General features: G+C 39.3%; 1 protein-coding gene across 1 annotated transcript in view; it reads left to right on the top strand.

The window, feature by feature from the left end:
• Positions 1-3,521, top strand: part of ZNF280C (zinc finger protein 280C) — a 73,946-nt gene extending 70,425 nt beyond the window's left edge. The window contains exons 18-20 of the mRNA XM_054577014.1: positions 2,401-2,519; positions 2,667-2,703; positions 3,356-3,521. Of these exons, the coding sequence (XP_054432989.1) occupies positions 2,401-2,519; positions 2,667-2,703; positions 3,356-3,461 (262 nt within the window). The 3' untranslated portion in view covers positions 3,462-3,521. The remainder of the gene's footprint in view (positions 1-2,400; positions 2,520-2,666; positions 2,704-3,355) is intronic.
• The last annotated feature ends 10,593 nt before the right edge of the window (positions 3,522-14,114 follow it).

Genomic DNA, 14,114 nt, shown 5'->3' with positions numbered 1-14,114 from the left:
ACTGAAGCAGCAACCTTTTGCTTTATGGGATGAGGGATGATGCCCAACCTACTGAGTCACACCAGTCAGGCCTGTAGTAACCTCTTATAACCTGATGCTGGAGTGCCTAGTTTGGAAAATGAAATGATTGCTACTGGACATAAAGAATTCTGTTCATTATATCCTTAGATCAAAGAAGGGATATAGTCTCTGGCTAAACTATGTTTCAGTGGGGTTAGTTATTAAGATGAAACTTTCATGGTTTTGCAATAAGAAAATAAGGCTTTCCAACAATATCTGAATATTAAAGACATTTAAGATTCCTAATAAAGTAAATAACACTTTTTTAATCAATGCATAGCTTAATAATTTGTAAGTTTTTTCTTTTTGATATAAAGAAAAGTGCATAACTTGTTTATTGTGCAGAAGGAATTGTTGGTGAACATTTCTAAAGTACTGATGATTAACTTTGGTTATACCACACACTTAGCTCAGAATCCACTAAGTAACTCAGTAATACAAGGAGGTTTGTAATGAGTGCTGTGAGAGTTAATGATGTCAAAAGGAGAAGAGGTTTCTACTTATATGAAGAGGCACAAAGGCATTCTAGTTAGAAGAAATAGCACAAATAAAAATGCAGAAAGGAAAAAAGCAGAAGTAATAGTAAAATTTAGATGGAGCATGAAGTTTATATAAATAGTATTAAGATCAAAGTCTGGGGGGATAGTTTTTAGCTTATATCCAGATTGTGGAATCTTTGAAAAAGGCTAGGGAATTTGGACTTAATTTTAATTTGAGGACACTGGGGAAACCATTGGTGTTTTATGCAGAATCGAGAATACTGAAGAAAGATCAGTTTGGAAGGGTATAAAAGTGAGTTGTAGCTATATAAGGCACATAAACTAGTTAAGACTGATTTAATAACCTGGGTTAAGGTGGTGAGGTGATATTACATCATGTTTAAGAATATAGGCTCTGGAATCAAATGGCTGAGTTTCAAACCTGGTCCTGGCTTTGGTAAGTTACCAAATCTGACCCTGTCCTCTATTTTAAAAAGTTAAAATCATAGCACGTACTTATTTGGGTTTCTCTAAGATTTTGATATGTTAAATTTTCCATTTGACACAGTACGTGCCCAATAAATTGTTAATATTATAAAATGTGTGAAATATTGACAGTTTTAAGGAAAAAAAGAGTCAGATAACTACAGTTTTGAGGAGGGGTTTTGTTGTTGGGGACGTGACATCATAAGAGAGACCATTCAGGAGGAGTGATTTCCAGGGGTGGGGAGGAAGGCACATGACTTCAGTTTTATGTAGATCATTTTTAATGCTATATACTATATTTGAATTTTTAAAATTTGGATCATAGTAACCATAGCCTTTTCTAAATCAGAACATTTCCATACACGCGTGTGCGCACGCGCACACACGCACACACACTTTATTAGTGGTAAAAGTAGTCTATATTTAATAATGAACACACACATGCAAAACAGTTTTAACAGAGGAGTAAATCCTGTAGAGAAAACAGAATTTCAATGAACCTATCAATGAAAGAAACAAGTCACAAAATACCACGTTATACATTTCAATTTATATGAAATGTCCAGAATAGGCAAATCTACAGAAACAAAAAGATCAGTGATTGTCATGGGCTGGTGGTTGGGGGTTAAGAAAGGCAGGGACAAGTGACTGCTTATTTGGGTCATGGCGTATACAGTTTCCTTTTCAGGTAATGAGAATATCCTAAACTTAGATTGTTGTGATGGTGGCACAACTCTGTGAACATTTTCAAAATCAGTGAACAAAATTTTTGTTTATATAACAAAATTGAAAAGTGATGGTGATGATGCATAAAAAGCAAATCCTAAGAGTTATTACATGGAGCCCTGACTGGTATGGTTCAGCTGGTTGGGTATCATCCTGCATGACGTGGGGTCGCCAGTTCGATTCCCAGTCAGGACACATGCCTGAGTTGTGGGTTCTGTCCCTGGTCAAGATGCATGCAAGAGGCAGTTGATCGATGTTTCTCTTCTCCTCTTTCTCCCTCCCTCCCCCCCTAAAAGTAAATAAATAAAAATATTTTTAAATGCTGATTTTAAAGAGTTATTGCCCTTGGCTGGTGTGGCTCAGTGCATTGAGCCCTGGCCTGCGAACTGAAAGGTCCCTGGTTCAGTTCCCAGTCAGGGCACATACCTGGGTTGTGGGCCAGGTCCCCGGCTGGGGCGTGCAAGGGACAACCGATCGATGTTTTTCTCATACATCGATGTTTCCCTCTCTTTATCCCTTCCTTTCCCTCTCTGTAAACATAAATTAAAAAAAAGAGTTATTACATAGAAAAATAATTATTGAACCTGTGAATTATGAAAAGCTTTTCATAAAAGATAAAAATCTTTTCTTTCTCTCTTTTTTTTCATAGGGGCATTACTCTAGTGTGCCTTAAATGTGATTTCCTAACTGATTCTTCTAGTTTAGATCGTATGGCCAAACACTTAAGTCAACGTAAAACTCATACTTGCCAAGTTGTAACAGAGAATGGTACGTATATATAATTGCATTGCTTTGGATTTCTGATAATTATTCCTGTATTTTTGATCAACCACAATATGGGGTCTTAATTGTATTAAATTGATAGTCTCACTGATCATATACGCTATTTTAAGTGTTAAACGCTTCTAATTTCAGTTCCCAAAAGTACCTCAACTTCTGAACCCACTTCTGAGTAAGTTGAATTTCCATTCAGTGTACTTTTCTTTGATGGATTTTTAACACTGTTGCATATTTTTAATGTATCATTAATAGAAATGACAAATATTAAAGTATTTTGTTTTTGTTTTTGTTTTTAAAGCTGCTTGTTGAAATAGATTCCTGCTCTATGGAGCTCGTGCAACCTGGTGCAAGACAAGTTGGAATTTCCTAAGTTCAAAGTTCTGAAGTGTTTTTTTACACAGAACCAGTTCCCTAAGTTCAAAGTTCTGAAGTGTTTTCTCACACAAAAATGGTTAAACAGCCAAGTTCATGACACTAGCTCTCATTATTCAGCTCTTTTTCAGCTTTCAGATGGCACTAGATTCTTATTCCACCTTATCTTTGTGTCAGGTTAACATATCTTAACATATGCTTTTTTTTTTTTTCTCCAGTTGGCTCTCTCCAAAAATTTTTGTTTGTTGTGGTCTTTCTTGCTTTGCTAAAAATAATTTGTGTTTTCTCTGCTGTACTTGCCTTCAGAATGTTGCATTTTAAATGATATGGCTGTTCATCTTTTTTTGTCTGTCTGATTTCTTAGTTAATTTCTTATAAATCTTACATTTTTAGGTCAGATAGCTGTCTTCTCGTTCTTTGTCTGTCATTGTTCTATTTTTCATATTTTTCAGATGCAGAAGCAACACAGAAATTTCAAAAATGTCCAGGGTACTCCTGGTCAGTGTCCCCCTTCGTTGGACACAACTGATGCCTGTTCTCTCTTTCCAAGAAATATGAATTGTTTAACTGTGAGACATCCTCTAGTTTGTAGCCCTAGGAAATCAGGTCCTGGGAAGAGTCCCTGCCTTCATGCTGGATGATGATAGTTTGGCCAGAGATGACCACCAAATTGAACACAACTTCCCACTTGGGGCTTTGGTTTTCTATCTTAAGCTCATGGGTCAGTTCTGACCAAGAAAAGCCCATCAAATCAGTGCTTTAACACCCAAGTTGAAGTTTAATCATTTTGGCTGCTGCCCTTTAGTCTTCTCCTAGCATGTAGGCAGTCCAAGGGCTATAAAAACTGGCTCTGTAGGAAACCAAGGTTACTTTCATGCTCTTGGAAAACAGCTTTCTAAAATTACAGGCCCAAATCTACAGTGATTAGTACTGCCATTTAAAGTTTTATCCAGTGTTAACCCTAAGAGTTTTGGGCAATACTAATATTTTGTTTTAATTTTTTAAAAGATTTTACTATTTATTTTTTAAGAGAGAGGAGAGGGAGGGAGAAAGGGAGAGAAACATCAGTGTGTGGTTGCCCCTCACATGTCCCCAACTGGGGACCTGGCCTGCAACCTAGGCATGTGCCCTGACTGGGAATCGAACCAGCAACTTTTTGGTTCATAGGCTGACACTAAATCTACTGGGCCATACCAGCCAGGACTTTTATTTCATTTTATTTTATCTTGGTTTTATGTTGTTCTTCAACAAATTTATTGAGGTCTATCCTGTTCTGTCCACTTTTATCTCTTTTCTTTAAGATTTTTTTTGCGTTTGTTTTTTGTTCAGAACTTCAAAAAATTCCTTAGACTTCTCTACAGATTTCATGTAGCTACCTGTTGGTATCTTCTTAATTTGGTAATTGTTCAGACATTGTTCAAGACCATTAGAAGTTATTACATCCTCTGTCCATTGTAGGACTATTATTAACATTATTTTAGTGAGTGTGAGTTCGAAGACATAAAGAATTAGCAAAAAACACTTTCTGTAGACCTTAAAACAAATTTTAAAGTTACATTTCTGTACATGTAATGCATAATATCTTCTAGGCCATTAATGTAATTCCTTTGGATAAAAGATAATATATTCAAAAATATTGGGACCAAAAATGCACTTGTTTCTTGCATATATATATATGTGTGTGTGTGTGTGTGTGTATACATACACACACATATATACATAGATGTATATATTTTTTAATTTGGTGTGTGTTTATTTTGGTTACATTGAGTATAGATTTGCTGAACAGTTTTGATGTTATTACTTATTTTTTTAATAAAATTTGTATTGTGAAAATGCCTCAGAAATTATTTTCTAACAAATAACATTACATAAAGGCTGTAGATTTCATCATACAGTTAGGAACATTGTTTTGCTTCTTACATGGAAGCCTGATTACTTAGCCTACAGACTGAGAGCTTTATCTACTGAGTGCGTATTAATGTTTTCCCTCCAGCACAGTTAAAAGCTCACTGTGTGTAGTTCTTTAATTTCTTGAACTCGAAAGGCTGATGAGAGTTCCTTTGTGATTTTAATAACCATGAAGGTGGGCAGGCTCTGAAGTTGTTTGATTCAATCATGAGTGGTTTTTCTCTTAACATCAGAACCCTTAACTATGAAACTGTCTTAGTCCATTTGGACTGCTATAACAGAATACCATAGACTGGTAGCTTATATATAATAGAAATGTATTTCTCACAGTTCTAAAGGCTGAGAAGTCTATGATCAAGGTACTGGTAGATTCAGTATCTAGTGAGAACCTGCTTTCTGGTTCATAGATGGTCATCTTCTTACTGTGTCCTCACATGGTGGAAGTATTAAGAGAGTTCTCTGGGGTCTGTTTTACAAGGGCACTAATCCCATTCATGGGCACTCCACTCTCATGACATAATCACCTCCCAAAAGCTCCATCTCCAAATACCATTACAATGGGGGTTGGGTTTCAATGTATAAATTGGTGAAGGAGGGACACAACTATTCAGCCTATAACAGAAACATATTGAAAACCAGTTTTAATGACCATTTGTTATATAGTCTAATCTTTGCAATTCATAGTCAAAAGAGTTAAATCTGTTTAGTTTAAATTTTCCAGACTGATTTGTGACATAAATGATTTTCAAAAATCTTCAAAAGTGGCTTCTCTCTTAGTAATGGGTTTGGTGATACTCTACTGTTTTATTTCCATATCTGTCTCTAGGATGTTTTTTCATCCACCATATTTCTACCCTTTTTTTCTTTTCAAAAGTTGTGGTAAAAATATATAACATAAAATTTGCCATTTTAACCATTGTCAAGTGAACAATTGAGCAGCATTAGTTACACCAAGTTTTAAACTTTTGCCCAGAAATAATTTCTTTGTGGTTTTGGCATGGGTTCTCTTTTTATATGAATATTTTTATCTGTTTCTGTCATCGTTCAAAATTATAAATCACATTCTTGCTTTAGCAATATTTTAGGTAGGTATACAGCTTTGTGTTCTTCTATAAGATTATATTTCTTACAGTATGTATTCATTTTCCTAAAGTACAATACACTTAAAGTTCTGTGTCCTGTAGCATAATTTTTACTTGTTTAAATAAAACATTTTAGACAATCAGTACTAAAGTTACTTATTATATTCAATTAGTTGGGTTTTAATTGGTGCTAAGAGTTTTGGTTTGACAGTCTTACCCCTTTACCTTCAGGATATATTAATGGTAATGCTTTCACCTGATTCAGAAATAGCCATCACATGCATGTGTGCTTTTTGGTTACAGCTGAATAAAAGATGTGATTGACTCAGTTTCAGTCCATCAACATTATTAGAAAAATAACCTCTAAAGTACAGAGACTTAGTTTCTTGCTCTTTTATTGTCACACTTTGCCAAAACACTTCAGCAAATACTAAGTGAGCACTCACTATGTACCTGACACTGTTCTGTGTACTGGGAAAACAGACTGAAATCTCTGCCCTCATTGAGCTTACATTTCGGTGGTGGAAGACAAACAATAGAAAATAGAAAATTATATAGTATGTTAGATGATGATCAGCACTATGGAGAAAAAATAAGTAAGGAAGGAGGATAGTGAGTAGGGGTTGGGAGGCTGCCATTTTAAATGTGATGGTCAGGGTAGGCCTCCATGAGAAGATAACAGTTGAGTAAATACCTGAAGGAGGTGAAGAAGTGAGCTACTTAAGTGTCTATCAGAAAAGCCTTTGGAGAGAGAATAGCAAATGCAAAAGCCCTGAAAGGGAAATTGGAATCCTCATACATTGCTGGTGGGAATGTAATGTGGTTCAGCCACTGTAGGAAACAGTTTGGCTGTTCCTCAGAAAGTTACACATAGAATTACCATATAACCCAGCAATTCCACTTCTAAGTACATATCCAAAAGAATTGAAAGCAGGGACTCAGGTACTTGTATGTACATGTTCATAACAGCACTATTCACAACAGCCCAAAGGTGGAAACAGCCCAAATGTCATTAATAGATGAAGAGATAAATAAATTGCAGTATATCCATACAATAGAATATTATTTAGCCATATGAACTAAAGAAGTAGTGATACATGCTACAATGTGGATGGACCTCAAAAACATGATGTTAAGTGAAAAAATTAAGAAAAGGTCACATTGTGTAATTTCATTTATTTGTAATATCTAGAATAGGCAAATCCATAAAGACAGAAAACAGATTGGTGATCGCCGGGGCCTGGGGGGAGGGAGGAATGGGGAGTGACCATTTAATAGGTACAGGGTTTTTCTTTGTTTCCCAGTGATGAAAATATTTAGGAACTAGACAGATGGTGGTTACACAACATTGTGAATGGACAAAATGCCACTGAATTTTAACCTTAAGATGGTTAATTTTATGGTATGTAAATCTTGTACCAAAACTAGTAATGTGAAATCAAACTCCTTAACCTAAGCTAATAACAATCTACAGCTAACATAATGATGAGGAAGGGGGAAAAAAGGAGCTTTAAAGGGGGATCATGCCTGACTCGGAACAGCAACAAGACTGATGGCACTACAATAGAACGTGGGGTGGGGGCTGGTACTGCCAGAGAGAGTAGTACAACATGGGGCCTGAGATGTGATATGGACCCATCTAATATAGGGCCTTAAAGGCAATTGTAAGGATTTGGCTTTCATCCTGGAATAGTAAGCCATTAGTGGATTTTCATTAGAGTGTGTTACACCTCAATGAAAAAAACTCTTTAAATACAGTCTCAACAGAATCAGTCTAGCTGCTATCTTGAAAATAAGCTTCAAGGGATCAAGGGCAGAATCAAGGAGATCAGCCAGGAGACTCTTGTGTTAATCCAGGTGGGAGATGATAGGGGTTTAAACCATTGAAACAGTTTGCTGACCTTAACAAGTTCCGGAAGGCTACTGTGCATCTCTTCTATTTTTAACCCTCCATGCTGAAAAATACCTATCCACACCGCTGTGATGTATGGTGGTGAGAAGGGAGTTCAGCCTTGAAATAAGACAGCCGTAGGTTTAAATTCTGGTTTTGTGTCTAACCAGCTGGGTAGCCTCAACTAAATTACCTAAACTTGTCAAGTCTCAGCTTCCTTATCAGTGAAAGGTATGTAATGGTAAGGATCATGGATAATCTATCTAGATAGATAAGCAGGCAGAGAGACAGGCAGATAGATAAAATTTGGCACTGGCCTCACAAAAAGGCACTAAAATGCTGCTACTTACGCTACTATCACTAATGTTAGTGCACTTCTTGCTGCTGTTCCCATTGTTATTGCTGTCATTGCTGTTACCATTACTACTGCTGAGAGGAGACCCTGGAAACTACAGAGCAGTGGAACCTTCTCATTGACAGTTTTACTGGCAATCCATCAGCACTGTGATTATCTGTAACTTTGGCTTATAGTTCCCAGGTCTTGCAATACATTCCTCCAAACTTCTGGATGTATGACATTTTATCACAGTACTTCAATTGCATGTAGTATAATTTTCTAATGTCAGAAATGAGTCTAGCTCTGGCTTTTCCTGTCTAAAAACTATGAAAAATTATTACAGAATCCAGTCTGTTTTGGAGAGAAACATTCCTTTTGTGCCTAGAGCATCCCTTCTTTACAGGAAACTCTTTAGTAATCATTATCAGGAATTCATTTTGAGAAATCTTGCTTACTTATCCAATACTATCAATTTTGTGAAAAGTATACATGTAAATACCAGCAATAAAGTGGTCTTTCCTTTTGCAGAACTTGAAAATGATTAAAATGTGCCTGCTTTTCTCAGAGGTTAGAGATATTGTCGCTCTTGGAATGGTTCTGTTAGCATTATCTCCTTTCTCTTCCTCCATTTTCTCCAGTATATCTACCAAAATAGATTAATTATGACATTAGAGTAGAAGGAATGTTTTAGGTTATACACATTTCTTTTTGAATGTTGAGGATAGAATGACAATTTTCTATCCAGCAAGTATTCAGACCTCAGAGCATAAGAATCCTTGAGTAAATCAGTAAGTATCTCAAGCTTAGAAAACTAGGCCCTTTAACCAGTTGCCTGTCTATTAATTGAATCAAATGATTCCAAGTGATTTTTAAAGCTTATTTAATTCTCTTAGTGACTTTCAGGTGGCTTTATGTTCAGATTACCTCAGTTCTGAATAATTTGAAAGAAGAATATATTCAACACAGCTTTATTTTTAAAACTCAATGATCTTCCATTTTCATTTCTCACTAGTACACTTTATATCAGGGGAATCAAATAAAGTATAATATACAAATATTTATTCATAAACTAGGTCTCACATACATAACATTTTTTTATTTTAATCTTCAAAAAAATCATCTAAAGATGGTTTTCAATCCCATTTTACTGAAGAACAAACTGAGGTCACTTGTAATTCTGAAAATAACATGGTATCAAGAGGTACTGACTTGCTCACCTTACAGAAACATTATCCTACCTGTCCCAGTTTTAGTCAAATATGAGCATTTTCTTTAATGGAAGATACGCAATTTCAAAGCGACTTCTGATTTGTAGATAAGTAAGCAATCCTTCTCCAGAGGCCTAAAACTTCATTATCTTCATAGGTGGCCATCAAATAGAGGCGGTGTTTGATAACTCTATTTTTGTTGTTGTTCATGGGAATGGAGAACTGGAAAAGATCTTAGAGAGCATTTCTTTCCAATTCTCAAGTAGCACAAGAAGCTTTCTAAAATACCTCTTTTTGAAAAGTTCAAGTTGGAGCCGGCGCATTCCTAGACTGTCCAACCCCCTGCGTTGGCCTCCCCTCCTAGGAAGACGGTTTCCCCTCAGGGGCCTATCCTCGTACTCAGCCTGTGCCTGAGCTAATAGTGATTTCATCAACTTAAGCCCTGGCACTTAGCATCAGCTGCCAGCAAATCTGCTACTTAGTCCTGAACTCAGCAGAGATGGAGCTCTTAGTCTCAAGCCCAGGAGCACATCCTCCTCTTAGGCTTGAAAGACATGGGGAAGAATAAGTAGTTAGCATTGTGGTCTTCACTCTACAGTTAGACTTGGGTTATACCCTGCTCTATACTGGCCAGTGGGTATGACCCTGGGCAAGCTGCTGTGATCATTCTGTGCCTCAGAGCTTATGAGTATTAAACACGATAGTCCATTAAGCACATGACAGGACTTAACAGTGCATAGTAAACAATAAATGTGAGCTGTCATGAATCATTCACATTATTTCAGTTGGAGGTATAGAGGTTGAAAACTAGGCTAGGTCTGATATCATCCTCCTTATGTAATGATCTCCCTGGGAGAATAAGCAGGACAAAAATACCTGAGGTAACTTCCTCTCCTTTATCTGAAGCATTGGGGTTTCCACCTGGGTGGGTAAGGATCAAGAAGGCCAGGCTTCTTATCTCTGCTTTCACTTGACACTTTCTCCAGTACCAAGAGTAAATGCAGTGGGTCACAGTACATACTTTATCACTGGGGAAGGGATTAAGTACCAACCACAGAGTCACTTCAGACCATGAGGTCCTTTTCTGTCTATTTCAACTGCATCGTGACTTAGGCGAATCTTCTTTCTCCATAGTGGTCCAGGGCTACTTACCTACCCAGCTTCAAAATCCGTCTCCCTCCCTGGGCAGCTGAGGTGCTTCTCAATGTCCCCACTCCCTCCGTGCTGCCGTGCTAGTCGTTCTTTGAAGCCCCAGTGACTGGGCACAGGTAGCTTGCTTATAAGAGCAGCCTTTAACGTGAGATCTACCCTCTTAACAAATTTAAATGTTCTCACCATAAAAAAAAATGGGGTGGTACAAAGAAACTTGGAAGTGATGGATATGTTTATTACCTTGATTGTGATGATTTCACAGGTGTATATATGCATATGTGCAAATTCATGAAATTGTATAAATTAAAGATGTTCAATTTTCACATGTCAATTATACCTCAATAAAGTTGTTTTTAAGTTAGTAAACCTTCTAAGTGCCCAGACTTGGACAGGATTAGCTCCTTCTGTATGGCTTTCCATCCCAGGAAATGGTCAGTACGGTTCAGAAAAACTCCTACTGGTAAACACCTTCCAACCTTCATGAATGTTACCAGTAGAGGGCACACGGCAGACATGGAATGTCTATTGAATTATCAATCTTGTCTTGCGCCCAGAATGGTCCTCACAGTGTAGAGGTGTTTATATTCCGGATTAGTTCTTCACTTGTCTCTCATGCTTAAGAGGCTCTTGCACACTAGTTTCAGGCGAATGGCCAGCAGGCTGGGGTTCCATAGTTACTCTGGCCCAAGAAAGGTAGCTTCTGATTCTAGATTTCATCAGGAAGTGTAGAGATACACATACACATAGAAGGAGAGATAGCAAGAGAGAGAGACAGATGCACAGGCAGACTTGGAGGCACATTAGAGTCAACTATGGACATTTTAAAAGTACAAATTCTACCCTACCTGGGTGGCTCAGCTGGTTGGAGCATCATCCTGTGATGTGAGCCAGAGGGTTGCTGGTTCGATCCTGTCAGGGCGTGTGTGGGAGGCAACTGATCAATGCTGCTCACAGTGATCTTTCTCCCTCCCTCTCTCTCTGCAGTCAGTGAATATATCGCAGGATTAATACATATACACATTAACTCATACATACATACAAATTCCTGAGCCCTGCCCCCAGATCTAGTAAACCAAAGTGTTCAAGGATGGTGCCCCAGAAATCTGTACTTTAAAAATTTGTGAGCTGATTTCATGCTGTTGCCTGTGAACCACCGTTTGGGAAGCACTTATCTATGAGAATCTCTGGGACCCCTATCTCAGTCCTGCTACCCCAGCACCAGCCCCTAGGGGTGTTGACTAGGGTAGTCAGAACAAGGTTTGAAACAGTGGAGGCTAGGCCAGCCCTTCCAGAGGGAGCAAGCCCCCTTCCAGTGAGGGGAAGAGCAATGGTGGGTGGAGGGAGGTCTCTATACTGTAAGGCAGCAACTCTGCCCCCTGAGGTGTTACAGGAGGATATCTGGCCTCTTTCTGCATCTGCCACTCAAGAGTTGGACACGAGTCTGAGCCTTGCTATCCAGGGAGCTCTCAGCACATCTCTACATCCTCCATCCTCACCCCACACGCATTCAGGGTGGGCTGCAATCAGCTTCATTGGAGAGTGTGCCTCTCCAGCTGTTCTGGGCTAGGCATCCCTCCCAGGCACTGCTCTAGGTGGTGGTGCTCAGAACAGCATCTGGTCTTGGGCTCTTTGACTGAAGGATCCTCCTAAGAGAGTCCTCAGCTGCACTGAGCTTGGCCAGAGCAAGTCCTTAGACTGAATCCGGGGACCTGAGCAAATACAAGTATTAGTGGAGGGGTAGTTCTGGAGGAGGGCAGTGACAAGATCATATAGCCCTAAGTCTGAGCAGCTGAGTCCAGCTGTCTATGGTTCCCAGCTATTGTCCAAGGCAAGGACATTTTAGGGACTCCTTTGGCCCAGAACTGACACTTCTGTCAGCCACTTGGGCTTCTGCAGGTATCTGGTCAGTGGCATCCCATTCAAGGAGGAATGTCCCAGTCCTGGTTATAGAATGGCCTTCTCATCAAAACCCCATTAGTCAGGGGGAATGGCTGGAGTCAATCTGCAACCCCTTTAAGGGTCCTGCAGCTTGGAACTAGCTGGAAAGACGGTATGATATTCTATAAAGAACCTAGACTTGAAGTAAGACAGCTCCTGTTTTACCACTTACTACCCTGGACAAGCTACTAAATTTCTCAGGGCACCCATATTCTTGTCTGTAAAATGTAAATTATTATCCCTACCCAGTAGGGTTGAAGGAACATTAAATAAGCTAGTGAAAGAATGTAAAATGTTTTAGCACAGGGCTTGGCACATAATAGGCATTCAAATGTTGGTAGTTATTTCTCCTGGTCCTCTCTGTAGCACCTATGAAGACTTAGGGTACAGGTCTGGAAAGTGAAGAGGAACTGTAGAGGACAGCTTTTGGCCATCATGGATTGTTCCAGAAACATGGGTTGAATGAGGAGACTGGAAGCACCCTTCTTACCTTGAATTCCCCTCGCTCCTCACCACTCTCATGGCATCAAGGTTGTCATTGTTTTCTGGCCTCAGGAGTCCTCTTCCTTTGGGTGCACCCTGAGTACAGCCCATTTCCAAGTCTTCTTGCTTAATCTAAGAGAGGCCTGAGCGCCATGGTACCAGCAGGAAGTTCTGGGGCTAAGAGAGTGGGTGGAGCCTAGAGATCCTCAGGACTTCTGTGGCCACAGTGGGGAGCCCCAGGACTTCTTGGCTATCCCCAGGCACCTGAGGGAGAGTAATGTCATATTGCAGGGAAGGACAGGATCAATCCAGTGAGGCACAGAGGATAGAGGCAGATAGGATCGGTGGGTGCCTGTTCTTCACAGCAAAACTATCAGAGCCTTAACAGGACCAAAAGATGAAAATCTGGGAGAATAGACTCTTTTCAGAGTCTATTTTTTAAAGATTTTATTTATTTTTTTAAAGAGAGGGGAAGAGAGGGAGAAAGAGGAAGAGAAATATCAATGTGTGGTTGCCTCTCTTACACTGCCCCCCACCAGGGACCTGGCCCGCAACCCAGGCATGTGCCCTGACTGGGAATTGAACCGGCAACCCTTTGGTTTGCAGGCTGGCACTGAATCCACTGAGCCACACCATCCAGGGCTCAGAGTCTATTTTTTTAAGGTGGGGAACAGCCAACATGGAAGTTGCAGCCCTGCTGCCTGCACTCAGGAGTCACCCAGGAAGGGGTATCATACTTATCTCAGAAATGCTATGAAAAGTGGAGGCTTTTTCCCTCTTGCAGGTCAGCAAGCCTGCTGAATATTTTCAAAGGTTACTGAGTCTAGATGATGCTAAAACCTTCCACTGGCTTCCCACTGTATTTAAATAAAACCCCAACCCAACAGGCCTGTCCTTACTTACTTCTTTGCTTCATCTTCCACATTCTCTCCCTTTCTTGTTCAGCCCACACTACTTTTTTTTTCTGTTACTCAAGTATCCACCTCACTTCTGCCTCAGGACTTTGGCATTTGCTGTTTCCTTTACCTGGGGTTCTCTTCTCCCTGACCTCACAGTTGGTTGCTTTTCTTCATTCAGGTCACAGTTTAAATGTTATCTCTTCAGAGGTGCCTCTTGTGACCACTCTAGTTAATATGTTGCCTTCCCCCCACCTTCCTCATTCTCTATTCATTTACTCTGTTTTATGGCCCCTACAGTCCTTATTACTCT

Source organism: Pteronotus mesoamericanus, unplaced genomic scaffold (genome assembly GCF_021234165.1).
Source record: "Pteronotus mesoamericanus isolate MK-2021 breed Mesoamerican mustached bat unplaced genomic scaffold, CSHL_Meso_final contig_40, whole genome shotgun sequence".
NCBI classification, from domain to species: Eukaryota; Metazoa; Chordata; class Mammalia; order Chiroptera; family Mormoopidae; genus Pteronotus; species Pteronotus mesoamericanus.
Note: the sequence above shows the minus strand (reverse complement) of the source record. Positions and strands in the feature narration are given on the sequence as shown.